This window comes from Triturus cristatus, chromosome 6 (genome assembly GCF_964204655.1).
Source record: "Triturus cristatus chromosome 6, aTriCri1.1, whole genome shotgun sequence".
NCBI classification, from domain to species: Eukaryota; Metazoa; Chordata; class Amphibia; order Caudata; family Salamandridae; genus Triturus; species Triturus cristatus.
In genome coordinates, this window is record NC_140589.1 from 378,191,245 (window position 1) to 378,212,321 (window position 21,077).

Genomic DNA, 21,077 nt, shown 5'->3' on the forward strand with positions numbered 1-21,077 from the left:
CCGCGTCCCGTTGAGGACCGTCGGGTGTTGGGGCTGTCGAGGCGGCCTGGTGCCTACTTGTGCCAGCTACGACTGATTCCCACGGCGGTACTGGGTACGCCGTGCCAGGCTCCACCCACCCTTCACCTACGCGCTGCCAAGCCACTCCCAGCTGTGCCGAGTCTGGATCCCGCCTTTGCCCCGATGCCTGCAATGTAAAAGTATGGACTGGGGTGCTAGGCCTAACTTCCCTGACCCCGTCCCCCCACACCCTACCTGATTCCACACCAAACGTCGAAGACGCCCAGTGCCGCCCTAACTTGCTGAAATCGAAGGCCACATCTGACACCCCCTCGTCCCCTTCACCCTCACTCCATTCTAAGTTCTCAATACCCCTGGCCTTCCAGGTCCCTCTTCCCCCCCACAATGGCCCCTGCCCCCTTATCTACCCCCTCTTGAGTGAAGTTCCCCTCCTCCTGCCTCCTGCTGGTCTCCAGACTCAGTGACCGCCCCCCCCCCCTGCACCATGTAGGTGGCAATTTGGCCTACCCTGTCCAACATTGCTGAAGGCTAATGACGACAAGACAAAATGTTTCAAAGGAAAAAGTCCTCATAAAGAGGACAAACTCCCATCACTCCTCTTAACCACACCTGGTGTAGTTAAGGAGCTACCGCACGGTACGATCAGGAAGACCGCCCAGGGTAGCGATTGCCAGAGCGCTGCCTCATGCCCTGAGTCGTTATCAGGAGTGGAGGTGATTATCTCCGATTTATTACGGGTGACCATTGTGAACCCCTGCAGTTCCGCTTATTCTCTTTGAAGCAGGTATATCTGTAGGTGGTATCGTTCCATTTTGCTTTCGTCATGTAATTTTTTGCACTTCTTTTATTCACTTTTGATGCAGTAGTACTAATCGGTCCTGAAGAAAGCCACGATCAAAATGTTAGATCATTGTTGGCTGAAACATGTTGACCATGTTTGTTATTGACCATATCTGCTTATAGCGTGTTCGAAATTTATTTGGGAACACGTCTTTAAGGAACATGACACTATTTGAGAGAGTTGCGGCCCTGGAGAGGTCTTATTCTGCCTTACTAAGCAAAACGGACGATGGTGAGACGCGATCAAGGAGAAACAATCTACGTTACATGGGAATCGACCCTGCCATCTCAGATGCACAACTCTATTCACATGTCCAAAATTTATTTTGCATGATCTTGGGAATCCCGTCAAATTGAAATTTTTCTCAACAGAACACACTGTGTTTTCTGTACCTACCAGAAAAAGAGAAATGTGATGCTGGATGTTCTCACAAACGTACACTTCTGTCAAAAACAAGAGATCTTCCACGCCTCCTGCAAAATGGATGAGATACAGTTTGAGGGAGATAACATTTTCATCTTTCAGGAAATCTCTGCCTATATTTTGTCATAACGTAAAGAATTCAAAAGCATTACGACCTACCTCAGATAACATAAGATACCATAGCGTTGAGGTTTCCCCTTCCATCTGCTCTTCTTTCACCTCGACAAACGTCACACAGTCTACATTTTAGAAGAAGCTAAAGCGATCTTGCCTGTTCATAAAACTACAGACACGCTTCTAAGGAGGACTCTGAGCAAACAGTGATGAGAAAGAACCCTTGGCAAATCCAGAGAACCCCACAACAGCAGAGACTGGAAAGACGCCAACATAGCCAAAAACTCTGGTCTTAGGCCAGTGCGCAGTCAGATGAGGACTGAATACGAGGCTCGTGGTTTCATCTGGGGTGTGATGGGGGATGTCCCACAAATTGGTCCGTCACTCCAAATAATCTATGATGGCCATCCCCTGAACCATGGTCCGCATAGACTCTGGTGCACTTATGCACTTGCCCCCCTACTGGGGAGGGGACGGACAGAGTGATTCCTTTCAGTAGTGTTGAACATTGTAGTTCGCACCAAAGTTGTTTAATCACTTATTTCTGCTAGCACATTACCATTGAGTACCCCAGAGGAAGGAGACTAACTTAACTTATCGTTGTCTTGGGGTTTCGGTTTTACTGAAAGTTCTACTTCTCAGGAAAGTGACAGAATCTCCCAGCCCAGAGATATGCTTGGTTGCTGCCCTTCTACTTTGGAACAAACATTATTCCTCCTGTTTTTTCTTATTGTTGATTATCTATTTTTTTTTTTTGTTTGTTTTTTTACAGTGGATGTAGGATAGAGTTGAATTTTTACTTTTCTGCCAAATTACTTGTAGCACTAGACGCTGCGCGAGGTGGGTGTTGTAGACCACTGGAACTCATTGCATTGCAGCTGTCCCTGATTTCTACGTAGCACCTCACAAGCAGACATCATGATGTTGATTAATATCTTAATACTTAATGCGAATGGTCTAAATTCACAGTTGAAACGCAAAATGTTGTTGAAATGTCTAGATTTCAAGGAAATAGAAATAGCCTTCTTGCAGGAAACCTACCTGAGGTGGGAAGATGTTCCTAGACTCAACTCTCCATTATGTCCTTTACAATATCACTCACCGGGCCTCACGAAGACTCGATGTTTGACCAATTTGTTTCAAAGGGGGCTGAAGTTCCGTACCAAATATAACCATATAGACAAAGGTGGCTTCTGATACCACCTTAGTTCCAACAGAACAGAAATATCGGTTCTATGCAGACCATTTTGAGATATTGGCAGAGTTGTCAAATGTATCCTACTTCTAGGGTAGATTTTAATGCGGTCCTCGATCCAACAATAGATCGATCTCGTACCAGATTTGGAGGAGCTGGTACACCATCTCCCCTGTTAGATGGCATTAGGGATCTCGATATTTCAAATGAGTGGAGAGTGCACCACCCTTGAGACCAGGAGTTTACATTCTTTTCAAGTGTACATCGGTACTCATCCAGAATTGATATTTTGCACACAAAAATTACACATAGGTTGATTACCCCCAAAGTCACAGGGACACCAGTCCTTTCTGATCATCCCACAGTTTTGACCCAATACGACACAGGAACGTATATAGTGACTCCTGGTAAACATTGGCATGTGAATGGGGTTCTATATAGGGACCCCATTGGTTTAGGTTGCAATAAGGAAAACGGTTACCCATTATTTCCAGGATACTGATGAGGCTTCTACGTCTCTTTCGCCTAGGTGGGATGCCGCCAAAGCAGTTGTGCACAAAGCCAATTGGTCAGCAAGAAAATGGGACCCCCTTCAAATGAACTTCAGGTCAGGGAAAAAGGGGAAATAAACACTAACATATAGTAAAGCTTCCCTCACGACCTCTTTTTTTCAAACAAACAAATTAATTGCAAACAGGGAAGAGAGCAGGCCTAAAAACAATGATGCTACACACAAAATATTTTTTTATTCCCTGCTGACGAGAGGTAATAACCTCGAAACACGTGTCCAGGGATGGCCAACGCGACTTTGATTTTGCTTAATACTCTGGCAGAGGCGCACTCGCTGATGCTGACTTCATGGACCACAATGCTTTGGGGTAACACGCTGGTAGGACGAGCAGTGTGCGACCAATTGGATTTGTGTCAAAGCAGTTGTGCAAGGTGAGCTATCTCAGGCAAACTTCTTTAGAAGCAATAGGAAGTGCAAACAAGCATTAGTTAAGCAAATAGGCTCCTTGAAATTGAAACACCTACAAACAGTCTCACAGATAACGTATAGGAAGCTCCAGACAACAAAGGGTGAAATGGAACAGATTATTCTGGGGGAAACAGACAGATAAATGTTGCAAATAAAACAGCAGTATTACAGGAAAAGGGGATTAGGCTAATAGACTTTTGGCCTATAAAATTGCATCACAACAGGAATACCTCCCCAAGGACACAAATATACTATTTCATAACTATTTCCTTGTACTTCATACCACAGAAGTCACATCGGATTTGGAACTGACAGCCTATTTTCAAGAAATAACATTTAATACTATTCCCTTGTGTAGGAGTCTGGCTTAGTATATGGTGCACACTCTAAGGCAGAGGTCTTCAAACTGGGGGGCAGGCCCCCCTAGGGGGGCCTCAAGTGATCCCAGGGGGGGTGCCAGGCTCTGGCCAGAAGAAACATTATGCTTAGTTTTCAGCCCAAAAAAATGAGCGGCAGTAAGCACGTCTGTAATGGGACCTCATTAACATCCTTCGTCATTTAAATCCTGGCTGGGAGAAGGCGTCAAGAGGGAATGGACTCCAAATTTTCTCCAAAACCCCCACTACCATTTCGAATAATCACACTGTGGATACTATTACACATTAGTAAGGCCTGCCTCACCAGAATAGTATGTTTGGAAATCCTGTATTTGTTTGCATTTCTAAAACAGTGACAGAACTTAGCTGCAATATTTAAATAAGTCTAGAAATATTTAAACATTGTCAGTTAAATAGAATAATTGTGAAAAATGTTGAGGGGGGGGGCCCGATTTTTTTTATTTTTTTTATTTCTACACTGGGGGGGGGGGCGCGGAATGAAAAAGTTTGAAGACCACTGCTCTAAGGAGTGAGGCACCTTGCTCTAATACAGGCAGCCCTTATGGTGATTTTAGTGGTCTTTGATAACCATAGAAAGCTCTCAAAGTAATAGCTGTGGAGAGCAGCCGTCAGGCTTATCTTGAAGGAGGAATGTAAAGCAGCTTAATTTTACTGCATTTAATCGACTGCATAGATTAGATGAAAAAGAACCACACAGTGTTTATAAAAATAAGTCTATTTATTACACAACCCTTCACTAACACATTGGTAGATCTCCTAGCCGGAGATATCAATAGTGCACACAAAATACTTCAAAGAAATCGGGAAAGTAGCACAAATATACACTGGTCTCCTGAAAGCAACCAAACCCTATACTAAAAGTGGAATGCGAACTGCAAATGAGAATGGAACATGGAGCAGAAGATTCAGAGGATCTGGGGAAACAAGGAACCACTCAAGGTAAGTACCCAGGAACCCCACATAGACTATGTGCAGAATGGAAACACAGCCATGTGCCCAATGGAAGTCTATGGAGAAGTTACGGTTGCAGTTTTAAAGAAAAAGGACCCTTCCCAAACGATCCCGAAGAAACACTTTGGAAGAATGAAGGTTGGAGAACCACCCCACCTGTGGATACCCCAGAAACCAGGTTACTTGCACCAGGGAAGCCAGGTGCATAGGGGTGAATGGATGTAGGAATCTGCCATAGATGACAGTGGAATACTTGGGAGAAAAGGTCTCTGGAGAAGTTTGTGAAGATGTCCGGTGAAATCCAAGGGTGGATCATTGAAAAGGAGAACTTGCAAGCAGAGGGGACAGAGTCTATGGCACTCTGAGGTGGCCAAGAAGCACAATTCCCACCCTTGCCAGGGAGCTCAGGAGAGATGGTGATTACCTCGTCTCTGCAGCTGTGGGGACCAGGCTATTCTGAGAAAGACCAGGAGCCATGGTCTAGGTGGTCAGTGTCCGGCGGGAGCATCAACAAGCCTTGGTAGCAACAAATGGCGTGGAAGACAAGATGCAATCATTGGGACCAGCAAGGTCCAAGGGACTCACTAAGGGCAGGAGTATCAAACCAGATGTGTATAGCACTGCTGCTCATCCTATTCGCTGGCAGTGGAGGTACCTCCTAAAGAGTGGAGGAGCATCGCCCCACCTGCTGTGAGCACAGCAGGCAAACACAAATAAATTAAATGGCATAATGATGCTATTTTATTTTGCCACCAGCTCACCCTGTGTACAGCCAATGCGCAAGGGCAGGGCTGAATCCTGCGATTGCAGGATGACTGCTGCTCCGTTCAGTGCGCATGTCTGGGTAGCCGGCTGTCTTGCCTGACATGCATACTGTTGACCCAGCAATCCCAGAGCTGGGGGATTGCTGACACAGGCTCCCAGCTTTCAAATGAGCACTGGGGATAGCCTGCTTCCACCAATCCTGAGGCAGCTCTCATGCTGAAAACAGCATGAGAGCAGCTCCAGGATTAGTTAGATTTGCGTTTCACTGAGCAGGAAGGAAGTTCTTCCATTCCTACATGTGGACACCAGAGGAGAAGTGCTACACCTGAGAGCCGCATTGGTAAGTTTGGCGCCATCGCACCAGACCATATTTTAGTCCTGCTAGCTACCACTGTACAGCAGGCAGTACTGTCCTCTAGCAATAACACAAGTCTGGCCCTGTTTTTATTTTAAAAATCAAAAAGTAGTATTGACTGGTCTATGTGGGAAGCCGGTGCAAGGATCTTTGAACTGACTGTCTCCCTCTTCCCATCCAAGCTAGGCCATTCAGTAATCCTTTACGTGTGTTACATTTTTTTAACTATGAGTGAATTAGAGTTCATTTAAGGGAATCTGCATCCAATTTGTGCTATGCAATTGTCTACTCCAGCACTGCCTCGTTCATCTGCCAGGTTGACTCTGGTTTTCTGTCTTGTTGTATGAACTGTGGACCCATGAGCAGCCGGGGGGCTGGACTGGCCTAGGAAAGTGGGGCTCGGTTAACTTGATGAAACTAAGCTGCCCATCCACACATTAGTCATTTTAACCTGGAAAAAGAAATGCTAGCCTGAAGATGGAGTCCAGCATTTCCACATGTACCAAGACCAATCGCAATTCAGTATTACTGTTATTATTGAGTTACATGCTCAGCTCTGTCCCACACACATCCTCATCCCTATACCAAAATACAGGGAGCCTCCACTCATCTCCCAAAGGAAGATCTTTACCCGGTCCAGATATACCATGTCTAATATAGAGCCTACCCCTTGTCGTTTCTCATGTGCAGATGGGATTGTCCCATATACCATGTCCAATGTAGGCAGATGATTTGGTTTTATTACATTACACCCCAAGGGGCCTTCATAAAAAGAATTATTTAAAAAGAAATAGGGGAAAAACTAAAGTTTTAGTATTTCGTAAAAAGGCAACACATTTTACATGGATCTTAGATAATAAAAAATTCAACCAAGTGAGAATTTATAAATGGCTGAGTATGCTCTTTTCCCATAATTTAAACTGGGACAAACGCGTCCGAGTTATTAAAGCAAGAGCACTTTTACAGTCCGCTTCTCTTGTGAAGTTTGATAAGATATACGGGGGTTCTGAAATACCTTGCATTAAAAAATTGATATTTTAGATCTAGTAGAAAGTAGCTTTTTGATTTTTTTTTTTTTTTTAATTCTTGCCGGTTCAAAGTGTACGTTGTGCAATTAATTTAAGAGCATGGTCACATATGGCAGGTATCTGGTTTTTAAAATGTAACAGTAAGTTGTCTTTGGTAGATGAAGTGTTGACGTTATCCCAGAACTGTTGGTTGAAGGCCCAACATAGTGAACTTAAGTGGGCGAGGGTATTTTTGAACATTGTGAAGTACTCTCTTTTCCCTCCAAAGGGATCATTTGAGTTCCACTCCTCTTATTGTGATGTGCTTATCCCTCAAGATGGGTGCGTGCAGATACATATTATGGGGGGGGGTCTTTAAGCAGTGTGTGTGCCCATTTCCATGCGCCGCTTAAGGTATGGAGCACAGGGTTACCCTTTAGGCCCATTTGTGCATGTGAGGAGTAATAAACCGCGAGATCGCCTGTTGTCTGTAGTTTTCCAGGTGAGCCCATGCAGGTGTCTGTGTGTTTTCAACAAGTATACAGTGTGTGCCAGCTGGGAAGCCAACCAATATGATTCTGCATTTGGAGGGCGCTGCCTGGTCCGAGGAGTGGGGGCCTCGCCCGGCTGCTGACCAGCGCATGGCACTTCTGTGAAGGCTGCTTCATCGCCCGTGACACGGGCCCAGTGGGTTGCGGAGTGCGCTGTCCCCTTGTGCCGCCTCCTCATTGTCCTGGAACCCTCTTCCCATCGTGACGCGCTGGTTGCGGCCCTGCCATGTGGGGGCATGGGTCGTAAGGACCCAAAGCAGAAAACGCTGCCTTTTGAAAAGCTGCCTGAACAACCGGTGGAACTCCGTCCAGATATGACGGCCCCCTCCGGAGGCCGGCCCGGTGACCCGGCGGCCGGTGCCCCTTCCCCGGACTGGCTGCATGAGATGCGTGCTGGGTTCAGGGCCCTCGATGGTCGCTTTGACGCCCTGGACAGAACGCTGGAAACAATGGGGACCAAGATCCAGGCCCACGACAAGAGACTGCAGGAGGCTGAGGCCAGGATATCGGCCGTGGAGGATGGCGCGGGGCAGGACACCAAGCGCATAGATAGACTGGAACGCATTCTGAAGGAGGTGGCCATCAAGAACGAGGACCTGGAATCGCGCAGTCGGCGCAATAACGTGCGAATTACTGGGGTTCCGGAGTCCACGGCTACTGGCAGACTGGACGTTTTTGTGGAAAAGCTTTTTTCAGATATTTTTGGGAGAGACTCCTTCACACCAGGCTTTGTGGTCGAGAGGGCGCACCGTTCCCTGGGTCCGCGGCCTGGCCCGGGGCTCCCGCCCCGTCCGCTGGTTGCCCGTATTATGAACTTCCGAGACCGCGACACGGCCCTGCGACTGGCTAGGGAAAAGGGAGAGATCACTTGGCAGGGCTCGAGACTTTCATTCTTCCCCGACTTTACAGCTATGGTCCAGGAGGCCCGTCGCAAATACGTTGGGGTTAAGGCGGCGCTCCGCAATCTGGGCCTCAAATATGGCATGCTCTACCCTGCCCGGCTCCGGGTTGACATTGAGGGCCGAGTGCGGATCTTTGACAATCCTACTGCGGTGCAGGAATTCTGCCGGACTTACAAGCTATGCAAGGACCCTCCGGGGGGCGACGAGGATGGTCGATCGCCTCAGCGTAGTGGAACAGCGAATAGTCAGGACCTGTTCTCTGGCTCTGGGGTCGGCTGAGTCGGCGCCTGTGGACTGGCTTTATCCCTTTCTGAATATTTGTTACAGGGGACTTGCGAACTCTTTGCTTTATATATAACTGCTTTATAGTGCTGGGTAGGTGGCGGGTCGTTGTCATCCCCCTCTGGTTGACACCGCTGGGAACGCTTTTGGTTATGATGTTCTATATTGTGATCGTTGCTTGCGTATGGTACTGTTGTTTGCAACTCTGCTTTTTTTCCACAGGTTGGGGTTTGCCTCACGTTTGCGTGGTATGGCTGGGTGGAGGGTGGGGGGTTGGGATTGGTTATTTTGATTTTTTTGACATGGCTGGCATTGTGTTAATTATGCAGGTACACGGAGACACGAATGTTATTATACCCTTCTTCCTTGTTTCATGGCACCGATGGCTCAAATAGGCCTGCACGAGTCCCCCCTTGGCCTATCGCTAATGTCCTGGAACGTCAGGGGTCTGAACAACCCACGTAAATGTGAACAGGTATTACATTATTTGAATCGCCATAGAGTTGATATAGCTTTTATCCAAGAGACACATTTTCACTCTTCGGTTGGCTCACGCTTTGCGGCCTCATGGGGCGCTCATAGATACTTCTCCAATTTCAGCAACTACGCCAGAGGCACCGCGGTGTTGATTCATAAGAGGGTCCTGTTCCACTGCCGGGCATTCGTGGGGGATAGGGAGGGGCGCTACTGCATAATACGAGGGGTGTTGATGGGCCATACTATTGTTCTGGTGTGTGTGTATGCTCCTAACACTGATTCTCCGGAATTCTTTCATGAGCTCGCCGCCCAGCTTGCTGCTCTTGAACCGGCCGGCCTCATACTTGGGGGTGACTTTAACTTGTTGCTGGACGAGAGTCTGGACAGTACCTCGGGGGCGGCTCACTCTAAGCCTAGGGCGCGATGCGCGCTACTTGACCTATGCAGCCAGTTCTCTCTGACGGACATTTGGCGCAGGCGCAATCCACACACCACCGACTACACACACTTCTCGGGACAACACAACACTTGGACCAGGATTGACTACTGGCTCCTGTCCCCTGGCCTGGCCCCATGGTTCCGCGCGATGCAGACCTTCCCCAGAACATATTCGGATCACTCCCCGGTGTCATTGTGCTTGGACGTTCCGCGGTCAGAGGGTTATGAGCGGCAGTGGCGATTCCCTGGGAGGGCGCTCCTGGATGACTTATTTGTCCACGAAATTTCCGAGGCAATCGAGGACTATTTCACGATTAACACCGGATCGGTTGACTCGTGGGCCATGCTTTGGGAGGGATTCAAGGCATATATTAGGGGAATTTGTATAGCCAAACAGGCTGGGGTCCTAAAGGCGCTGCGCAGGACGATTACACAATTGGAGACACAGTTGAAGGCAGTTAACGCTGAGGCGCTGCTTGCACCCACCACCGACGTGTCCGCGCGTCGACTCCGCCTCCTGGCTGACTTCAGGGACGCGGCGGACAGAGAGATTTTGTACCTGGGGAAGTACGAGACGGCGCGTAGATACGGGGAGGGGGATAGACCGGGTCGCACGCTGGCTCAGGCTCTGCGACCCCCGTACAGCAAATCCCTGATAGTCGAGGTGCGGGGGACGGATGGCTCGCTGCACACTACGCCTACCGAGATCAGGGACGACTTCCTGGCTTACTACTCGGATCTATACAAGACCAAGTTGGGTGAATCCTCGGCCTCCCGTGAGGCTTACTTGTCCGAAATCGCGCTAGTGTTCCTCGATAGGGGTATGCAGGAGTTCATGGCGGAGCCCATAACGGCGACTGAGGTTCGGGGCGCGATTAAGGTGCTTCGCGGCTCTTCTGCCCCCGGCCTCGATGGCTTCACTGGGGATTTCTACAAGGCCTTTGCGGATCTCCTGGCGCCACGACTTATTGAGGTATACGCAGAGGCGCTGGAGCGTGGGTCCCTCCCGGCGACCCTTAGTGAAGCGGTAATAGTTCTGCTCCCAAAACCAAATAAAGACCCGACGCTGTGTGGTTCGTATAGGCCCCTCTCCCTATTGAACCTCGATTACAAGATACTGGCCAAAATTGTGGCCAACAGACTGTCTCAATTGATGGAATTCATTATATCGCCCATGCAGTCGGGCTTTGTCCCGCGTCGCTCCACGTCTCTCAATTTGCGGACGTTGTTCACGGTTCTCCATAGAATCAACCCGGCCACGCCTGCCGCAGCTATCCTTCTAGACACTGAGAAGGCCTTCGACTCCCTAGAGTGGCCTTTCTTTCTTGCTGTCATGCACCGCATGGGCATGCCGGAGAACTTCCTCGCCACGACGCGGCTTTTGTATAGCCGCCCCACGGCTCGTCTGCGTATCAATGGTACGCTATCACGCCCTTTCTCTCTCACGAGGGGCACGCGGCAGGGCTGCCCGCTTTCCCCGCTATTATTCATTTTGGCTATGGACCCCTTAATTCGACATTTCCAGGAGCGGCATCTGCACAGGGGTCTCCAGTTCCGGACGGGTCCCTTATTGGCTTCCCTCTACGCGGACGACACGATACTGTATGTCAGAGAGCCTCAGGTCAACTTGGCTCCCCTAATACGAGAAATTCTCCGCTTTGGAGCCCACTCTGGACTGGGCATCAACTGGCACAAGTCCATCATTTTCCCGTTGACTAGCGGCACGTCCCAATGGCAGTGCGAGTTCCCGTTGGAATGGTGCTCCGACTCGGTACGGTACTTGGGCATTCAGATACATCTGAATACTGACGAAATTATTCGCCTCAATTACGGCCGCGCGATTGCCAGGCTAGAGACGCAGGTGGAGGGGTGGCTGCGTCTCCCGCTCTCCATGTCGGCCAGAATTGCCATTATAAAAATGGTTGTACTTCCCAGATTTCTGTATTTTTTTAATAATATCCCTATTCCTCTTACTCGGGCATTTTTCTCCACCCTGCGGTCACATTTGATTAAGCTGGTCTGGGGCGGGAAGCGCCCCCGAATCAGCTGGAGGACTCTTACGCTCCCTCATGACAGAGGCGGCTTCGGTGTACCGGATATGTACCTGTACTACTTGATTGCTCAATGTGCGCACGCCTACGCCTGGTATCATCCCGACGCACGGATCCCGTTCCTTCGGCCGGAGGCGGATTTCGTGCTCCCGGGTCGCTTGTCGGCGGTGTTGCCCGTGGGGGTTCCCCGGAGCCCAGTGGACATACAAACGGTGTCCACCACCAGCTGGGCCTGGGGTCGCCTGGCTCGTTATTTAGCCCGGCCTCGCCTGTACTCCTCTTCGCTCCCACTTCCCAACCCTGGGCTGCTGCCGGGTACGGGAGAACTCCTGGTGCAGCGCACTTTAAATAAGTTTAACCTCACTAAGATTGGAGATTTATACCCTGGCGGGCACATATTCTCTGACGCAGGAGGCGCGTTTCAGCGAGGCTACGTTCATGGATAAGTTTGTACTACGCCGGCTTTATTGCGCGGCGAGGTCGGAAATCGCGGGATTCCCCCTCGAGCCGGAGTCCTTTGAGCCCCTCACCCTCCTCATTGATAAAGACACGGGAGCCCACATAGTTTCTAAGCTTATAAGTCATGCGCAGCTCTGGTTCCTTATGCGGATGCCCGGCTGCGGGCGGCTTGGGAGTCGGATTTGGGCAGGCCGATCACGGACGAACAGTGGACCGTTTGCTGCAAAGTCACTAGCACGATATCACTCAATAGTCGCCATAAGCTCCTCCATTACAAATTCCTTCGCCGCTTCTACATGACCCCTGACAGACTCCACGCCATTGACCCCTCTCGACCACACACATGCTGGAAATGCGCGGCACCACACGCCGATTTTGCACACCTGTCGTGGACGTGCCCCAGACTGCAGTTATACTGGACACAGGTGCACGAGATCCTGGGTACGATGCTGGGGCTCACGTTGGTTCCCACACCCGAGGTTGCGCTGCTGGGCTACACGGTAAATTTCCCTAAGACTGTCTGAAGGCTCGCCTCTCTGGGCCTCCTGCTTGCTAAGCGAGAGATTGCTAAGCGCTGGGGGGATCGAATGGCCCCCACGGTAGATGCATTGCTCACTTCCATGGCTTTTTGCAGCACAAACAGCGAGATCTACTCTAGTATCCTCCCCACTGTGGCGCGACCTAAAGACATTTGGGGCCCGTATAAGACATACATCGCTACCCTGCCGAGCTCTTCCCCACCACACTCCAGTTCCGGAATAGTGCCTACGGGAGTGGGGTGAACTGCGCGGCGCCAGGGTTATGACTAGGGAGAAGTGATGAACCTGGCACGACGTTATGTCATCATGGCTGTTCTGATTGGGATGCTGGTCTGTGCTGGCGTGGGCTGGACGGGAGGTGTGGGGCGACAGCTGCGGCAGCTGCGGAGATTGAACGATGGGCCCTTTGGCGGGTGGTTCTTCTTATGTTTCTTATTGAACTCTGACAGTTGGGAATGTTGGGGCGATTACGGGGGGCCACTGAACTGATGCCATTATTAGATACTGTTGATGATTTGGGGGCCAGAGGTGTCATGATGTATCTTATCGACGGTCTCTTATTGAACATACAGCCAATGTCTTTGTATTGTTTTGATTTTGCAAACTTAAATAAAGCATTAAAAAAAAAGAAAAAAAACCTTGGGTAAATTAACATAAAGGCCATTGCAATAGTCAATCCTAGAGATTACAAGGCAAAGGATCATTGTGGCCAATAGATTAGATGGAAGAAACTGTACTATTTTCCTGATCATGCACAGCATGAGGAAGAAAGTAGAGATTACCTTATTAACCTGTTCCTTGTTGATAAGTTTGACATCTACCAGGATACCCAGATTTTTCACCCTGATAACCGGAACTGATGGAGAACCCAATTGCTCCAGGCACCAATAGGGTTTCCAGAAGGAACTTTTTTACCAAAGAGTGTAACCTCTGTCTTTGCAGAGTTCAGCTTGAAGCAGTTCACATCTATCTAGGCCCCACCTCTCACATACACACCCAGAATGACTTGCTCATGTCCGGACCACTTCTGGAAAGGGACATGACAATCTGGGTGTTGTCTGCATATAACACAATAGAAACCCCAAATGATTTCACCAGGGCAACCAGCGGTGTAACATAGATGTTAAAAAGAGTTGGACTCATCGCAGAGCCCTGGGGTACACCCCAAGGCAGAGAAAATGATTGACGTGAAGTTACCCAGGGCTAGTGTCTGGGCTCGCTCAGCCAGCAAGGATCTAAAAAAGGCCAGGGCTGCCCATCTACGCCCAAATCCGCCAGCCGGTATATCATTAGGTCATGATTGACAGTATCAAAAGCTGCCCTCAAATCAAGAAGGATGTCCGCACTGCCCCATCATCAATTGCAGCCCTGACCATTTCTGTGGCTCCAATAAGAGCCAAATCTGTAGAGTGCCTACTGCGAAACCCAAAATTGGGAATCATCCAGCAATAGATTACTATTCAGGAAAGCTGATAATTGAAGATTAATTTCTTTGCCTTTCCCTGCGAAGATATTAGAGAATCTGGATATTGGTCTAAGGCTGATGGGGTCAAGGGAGCTCAAGTTGGCTTACTTAAGCAAAGGAACAATAGAGGCAGATTTCCAAGCTTTTGAAAAGACACCGGTCTTAAGTACTGTGTTAAAGATGGGCGTCAGTTGGGCAACAAACAGAGCAGGAATGAGATATAAGAGTTTTAGAGGACAAGGTTCATGAGGGGAGCCTGATTTGGTTGAGAGAATCAATTGTCTATCTCGGTCTACTGAGAGTGTACTAAACCCAGAGAACAACTGCTTAATATCGTCCCTAAGACAGTTAATATACCCAGAAGGTTGTGTTTCAGTTATAGAGGTGAAGTTATTAAAGATGACTTCCACTTTATTCAGAAAGATACTAGAGAGTTACAGAAATCTTGATTTAATGTTTTCCAAACTCCTAGCCGCTGGTGAGGAGAGTTTGCAAACAACTTGAAAGAGGGCCTTAGACTAACAGCTAGCTGCTTCAATAGAATTGATGAACTACTTTGATTTGTCCTTCAACATAAGTTTTTATAATCTGCCAGCAGCAATTTATATTTTTTATTTTTCGTTATTGTCGTAATTTTCCCTCCTTATGTGTTCTTGTTGCCTGCAGGCTTTCTTAGCAGCCTGGAGCGCTTCCCCGAACCACAAGGAAGTACGTTTGCTTCTCCTAGATAGGGACCGTTTGGCTGGCGCCAGCCCATCAGTTTCTTCAGATAGCCATGAGGCGTAAATGGAAACCATTTCATCAGGAGTGTCAGACTTTAAGTGTGGAGATGAAGAAAAAAAACAAATTAAGATCCTGGGCGTCGACCTGATTCCAAGCCCGGGAATAACTTCGCTTCCCAGGAGCCTTCTTAGGGGCAATATTATGATGAATAAGGATTTCCCAACTAACTGCACTGTGATCAGACAACGTCGCAGACAAGATAGCAAAGTTAGTGTAGAGATTACAATTGGAAACAATTCCATCGAAGGTGCGGCCAGCACGGCATGGTGCTTAACCAAAGGCATTGTTTTGATTAAAAAACATTTAATCCTGGGGACAGATTCTTGTGGGATGATCACCTGATCTGTGTCCGAAGGAACCGAGCTGAAGGGCCCTACATGCTCAAGCACAGGAGTGAAGTGACACTTGCAAGCAGGGCATTTATTCACTAATGGATCAGATCCCTGTGTGAACATTTTATAGCAGGTCAGGTTTTTACCTGAAAAGTATAGTGTCAGCAGCTCACCTCTAGTATAAATCTTCTGTGCAATGTCCACGTCATTAAACCACGCACCTTGGATGACTCTGTCCAGTTTCTGGTGTTCGTCTAGGTCATCAATGCATCAGGTAGCGCAGGGGAAGTGCTTGGTTTGTGAGTGTCCGTGTCTGTCAAAAGTGTCTAAGCGTCAAGTAATTTCTCTAGGCCTTCCGGCTCATTGTATTAGCTTGTTCAGCAGTAATTAACATCGCAGCAGGTTCCAGGAGGCCATAGCATATGTCTCATTTCTGTAGTCGAGGCCACAATGCCAAAAACGGATTCCTTTTATGTTTGGGGTCATGAGAGAAATCCACTGATGCATACATGGATTAGTTTTCAAACTGGTAGGTACCATGTTTCCGTGCTGCTAGGATAATCTATTGTGCATGTTGATGTAGCAGGAGATAGGCCAAAATAGGCTGTGTGTGCCTGTGATGTGGAGGATGTATGGGACTTAACCTTGTGGGCCATTTGTTTTTCCAGCAGGGAAGCGAACCACAATTTCAGGAGATGTGGTAGGAAGGTGCCAAGGAATGTTATCATGTTTGCCCTCTCAAGCTTTGTAGGGACGCCTGTGATGCGTATAATGTCTCTCCTGCTCCTGTCCTCTAGATCCATCACCTTAAATCATGGTTACTCGCAAACATTTGCCCTGGGGACACACATTATGGTCTGTGGTGTGACCGAGGGCCGCATTGATTCCAGCAGGGTGCCTGTAGGGTTTCTGGGTGGGTCCGGGATTGTGTAAGGAGGTTTAAAAAATGTTAAATAAACAGACCAGCCTTTATTTGCAGGTCAGCTAAAGTTCAGTGGTGCAGGACACCACTTACTTCCTAACTTTATTTAACCTGCAAATAAATGCTTGTCTGTTTATTTAACAGTTTTTTCTGAATATTAGTGCTCAGTAAGTAAACAGTAGCTTGTGCTGCTGTTTACCAAGGGGGCCGCATGTGAAGGTCATGAGGGCCGCAAGCTGCCCCCGGGCTGTACTTGGAGTATCACTGCCTGAAGTTTTAGAGCTCATATCTCCAATGACCATTCCGGTAATCCAGACAACCGGGTTTCTGTGTCCTTCACCCTGGCATCCGTGATGTTGAATCAATGGTGGAAGAAAGCAATATCAGTTCTGAGGGATTGCACCTCCGAGACCGTTTTAGATACTGCCTCATTTATGGATCCCATGGAGACCTTGATGTCTGACAGTTCGTGCAATAAAGTGTCCAGTGCCAAAGAAGATATGGACGGAGAATCTCTGGCCATATCGTCCAAATGTGCTGGGGTAGAAGTCTTATAATTGAAGACCGCCTCTGAGAAAAGGACCTGGTGAGTAGACTGACTTGGACATTTCGACATGGGCAGGTAGGGTCTTTGGGTAGCGTGTGGGCAAGTAGTTGCAAGAACGGGTAAGTCCCGCACTGCACTCCAAGCTGGTTATGGGGCTGCATTCCTCTGTGTGCAGATGGGGTAGTGTAGCTAAAGTAGGTATGATGTGCAGCACAAGAGGGAGTGGAGACCTAAGGGAGGGGCTAGATGAAAGTTTGGGACCAGAGAGGAGGAGGTAGATCCAAGTGGTTGGATCTCAGATGGGCCACTCTGGCTTTACTTGATCTTGCCTCTCATGTACAGTGGAGATGCGGTATCCCATCTAAGATGGACACTGTGAGAAAGAGATACTCCTGTCCTTCTTTACACTGAATACGCCCAGTCAGTATCGGGCAATGCAGGGGAAGGTTGACTAGCCCTCAATCAGGATGGCCGCCACTGTGACTGTGGGCATAGTGCTCTTTCTATATTGAGGGCATCAGGCTTCAGTAGCTCCGGTACAAGCAGTGATGGCCCCTGCAATCCCAGGTCCCTGAGCGGAGCAGCAGTGATGGCAGCCTCACAGGAGTGCACAACAATATTGAAGCGAGGATTACAGGGCTTGCTGTTGGATCTCGTCCGTGCACCCGATGGGGCTGCTGGCCCATGGCAGGTAGAGCAAGGCCAGACCCAGGGGAGATCGCAGCGTGCAGCTGCACCATTCAGGTAGATGAGTGATGAATTGGTTCAATAGGTTTTGCCCTGCGACTTCCGCTCCTCACCTGCGATCCTAAATGGTGGATGCTAGGTGATCGAGAACAGCAGTCTGTGCCTTTACAAGGGCCCCCACCCCAACAGCAACCGCACATTCCCTCAGCTGGACCACATCATGTGTATGCAGGGCAGGCCACTGCAGGACCAGGAGGAAGATGGCCAGGGCCTGCACAGCCGGGGAGTGTTATGTGCTGCCATGCTCCTTGGCCTCCAGCTCCATCCCTCCAATTTAATGATGTTTTTTTCATCTTGTTGTGGTAGATGATTTCACCGATTCTCTACTTTGGAACCTGATTTCAGACCTTCTCCTGTAATAGCTTTCTAGCTAAATAGCGAAGTAAAGACTGTTATCGTGTTTTACCTCCCTCTCCCTACGATTGAATTCAACATTTCTTTATCAGAGTGGTTTAGACGTTTGCAGTTTTTGTCATTTATTTAAGGACTTCCCTTTATTGCAACAGCTTTTTATTTGCGTCGGAGATGGTGGTGGGAGCAGGCAAACGTAATATTGCTATTACTGCAAAGTTTTAGTTATCGCTCCCATAACTTGACTCTTGCAGTGACATTGATTGCCCTGCATGCTCAAATATTTTCAATGGATTGTGTTAAACAGGAATATATTGACAAAATAAGCTTGATACTTTATAATCATTTTCACTATATTCAATCAAAGTTTCATTCATTTTGTTATATCCAGATATACATTTTTGTCACAAAAAAACTTTTGACCTGCTAACCATGTTTCCTTTTATTCACAGAATTATGTGAAAGCGATGAGGCTTTTCGTTGGCGAGCCAGTGTGGACACCATACAACCGTCCAGCTGACCATTTTGAAGCTCGTGAAAAATATGTGCACACTCTTACACAGATGGGTTAATAGTCCTACCTGGTGAATCCTCAAAAATAAATGCAGACAGTATGATTCTTAATTGTCTCTCCTCTGTTTCCAAAGGATACATTTTGACTTTTTTCTAATTTCATAGCCTATTCTGTATGCTTCTAGAGTATGGTCTAGGTTGTCAACACATTTTATCTTGTCCGTCTTAAGATTCAAAGGAATTGGTGTAAATCTTAGTAAAAGGTCAAGTCTAATACATTTATGAGGAGGTGTTCTTAATACCTTCTTGGTGAGTGGGTCAGCCTGGCAGCAAGGTGGCCTCAAATGTCAGGCTCTTGACCATAATCTGCCTTGTGGATTTACAAAGGAAGCAATGCTGCATTGGTTGAATCCTTTTTGTGTGAGGTGGATGTAAACAGAGCTCTTCTACACCCCCACCCCAACCAGGCATGTGTGGATGAAAATAGTCCTGGCTGCTGGAGGAAGAGCTGCTTTTGAGTCTGCATTCATGAAGGCGAAGTAGAAGCAGTCCAGACACAGTGGCTGGGAAGACTAAGAACACTCTTTTCCTGTGACTGCTCACTGGATATAGAGCTGATAAAAAGCACCTTCAAAGCTACATCCTCTCCCCTTGGACTAATAGTTTTCTAGCAATACCAAGAGGAATCTCTGCAGCCTGTGTAAGGTCCAAAATACCTAAAAGGAAGTGAAAACAAGGGTTGAATTTTTCCAAACCAGTGAAGCAAGTCTTAACACAAGTCACGAGAGAAACTCCCCATGCGGATACTTCAGCAGATCCTGATTTTATCAACAGGGAGTAGACCTCATAGCAACAATGTAATGGGTTCGCTGAGAAAGCATCAGTTCGGAGTTCTAATATAAGTGGCCGTCAACAGGGAGTAGACCTCATAGCAACAATGTAATGGGTTCGCTGAGAAAGCATCAGTTCGGAGTTCTAATATAAGTGGCCCTGAAGCTAAAATAGAGGCAAACTTTTAGGTTAAGCAGTGCCGAGATGACTATCCAAGCAGTAGACTCAAGAAGTGGGTAGAATCCACTATGGAGGAGGTAGTTTGATCCCAAAGAGTCCAGAGCGTTTCAGAGCTCTTCATCCAAAAAACAAAATTCAGCTAGAAGGCAATACAGTACAGCTCAAAAACTGCCTCACTGCAGAATAATTGACACTGTTCATTTGTTGAATACCGCAGGAGCATTTGAGGCTTCCAGTGAAAGACCCAAGCCAGGTACCTAAAAAGTCAAAAGAGAATTCAAAGTACCTATCAAAACGCAACGAGGATCACCAGGCAATGTCACTCCTATTGAGCCAAGAAAGGTAAAAGCTGCAGCCATGAAAGAGGTGAGTTTTGCAGGAATAAAAACCTTGTTTAGGAGATCATACCCTTGAGACTTAGGCAAAAGTAGACCAGAAATAAACAGACCAATCTCAGGGTTACCTTTTGTGACAGAGTTGTTTGTGTATACACTGATTGGAGCAATCTGAGCTTTTCCATAGAGGTCTTGTTTTACATGGAGGTCTTGTTTGATATGTCAGCCATTGGAATCAGTCATATAGGTTTTGTAGTTGGTTTTGATTTGGGTAGTGGGCCCATGCATTTTAAATGTGTGGGAATGATTAAAAAAGATGTACGTTGAAGAGGGAATGTGGTATCACAAGTAGCTCGTTGCTATCTCCTCTCTCCTGCCTTCGCCCTTTCCACCGCTGATCAGGGTAGATTTCAGAAGTTAAGTATTACAATGTCACAGGTCGGTACAAACACAAATGAGACAAGGTCGAGAAAGACAAAGTGCCTTTAATGATAAGTGTACAGAGTTATACAAGCCATGCCCTTTTTGTACAACAGTTGTTTCTTACTGCTTAATAAGGTTTTCATTAAAATGGGATTTTATCCCAACAGAAATCATGATAAAGTCGTGCTGAATAGTTGAATGTTTCAGCTCTGGTTCTACCATGATTAGACAGCTGTCTTCCATCTCTTTATCTAATTCATTTACATTTAGTTTTGGTAGGGCTTAGACATTTATATGCTAACCACCCCGTCTGAAATTATTACAAATAAATACTGTATTCATAATGAGACACTTAAATTCTGGCTATGTCTCTCTGTCATGGTGTAAATATGCAACAATAAGTCACTTAATGCAGAGTTTAAAAAAAATAAAACTGACCAGATAACTAGGTCCTATATTCCTTTATGTAGTGCTAGGATTTAAAATAGGTTCTGTACTTTACTTACATACATTTGCACTCAGTATTACCCTTTGAAAAGTGATTTTGTTGGTATACATGTCTGTACCTCCTGCTTAATGTGAATGACTTAATTGAGTGATGGTCAATGTGAATATCTGGGATGTGTATAATGTTATTAAAATCAAATAAAACAAGCATTTACGAACCCTGTAGTTGTGACTTTTATATAAAGATACGTTTTTTCCAAGCTTAATTAACACGCGGACAACATGTACAATATGGCCTGCAGCAATTCCAGCTTCTCTCACACACAACAAATAAATAACCCATCTAATTAAGAAGCAATCACTGAAAATAACACATTACTCAAAAAAATAATTCTAAATAACCACTTTAACTAAGCTTTGTGCTTAACCTAAACTGCACTTTTGTAAACTAAT

General features: G+C 47.2%; 1 protein-coding gene across 1 annotated transcript in view; it reads left to right on the top strand.

The window, feature by feature from the left end:
• Positions 1-20,842, top strand: part of ADI1 (acireductone dioxygenase 1) — a 104,668-nt gene extending 83,826 nt beyond the window's left edge. The window contains exon 4 of the mRNA XM_085610770.1: positions 18,348-20,842. Coding sequence (XP_085466896.1) covers positions 18,348-18,467 — 120 coding nt within the window. The 3' untranslated portion in view covers positions 18,468-20,842. The remainder of the gene's footprint in view (positions 1-18,347) is intronic.
• The last annotated feature ends 235 nt before the right edge of the window (positions 20,843-21,077 follow it).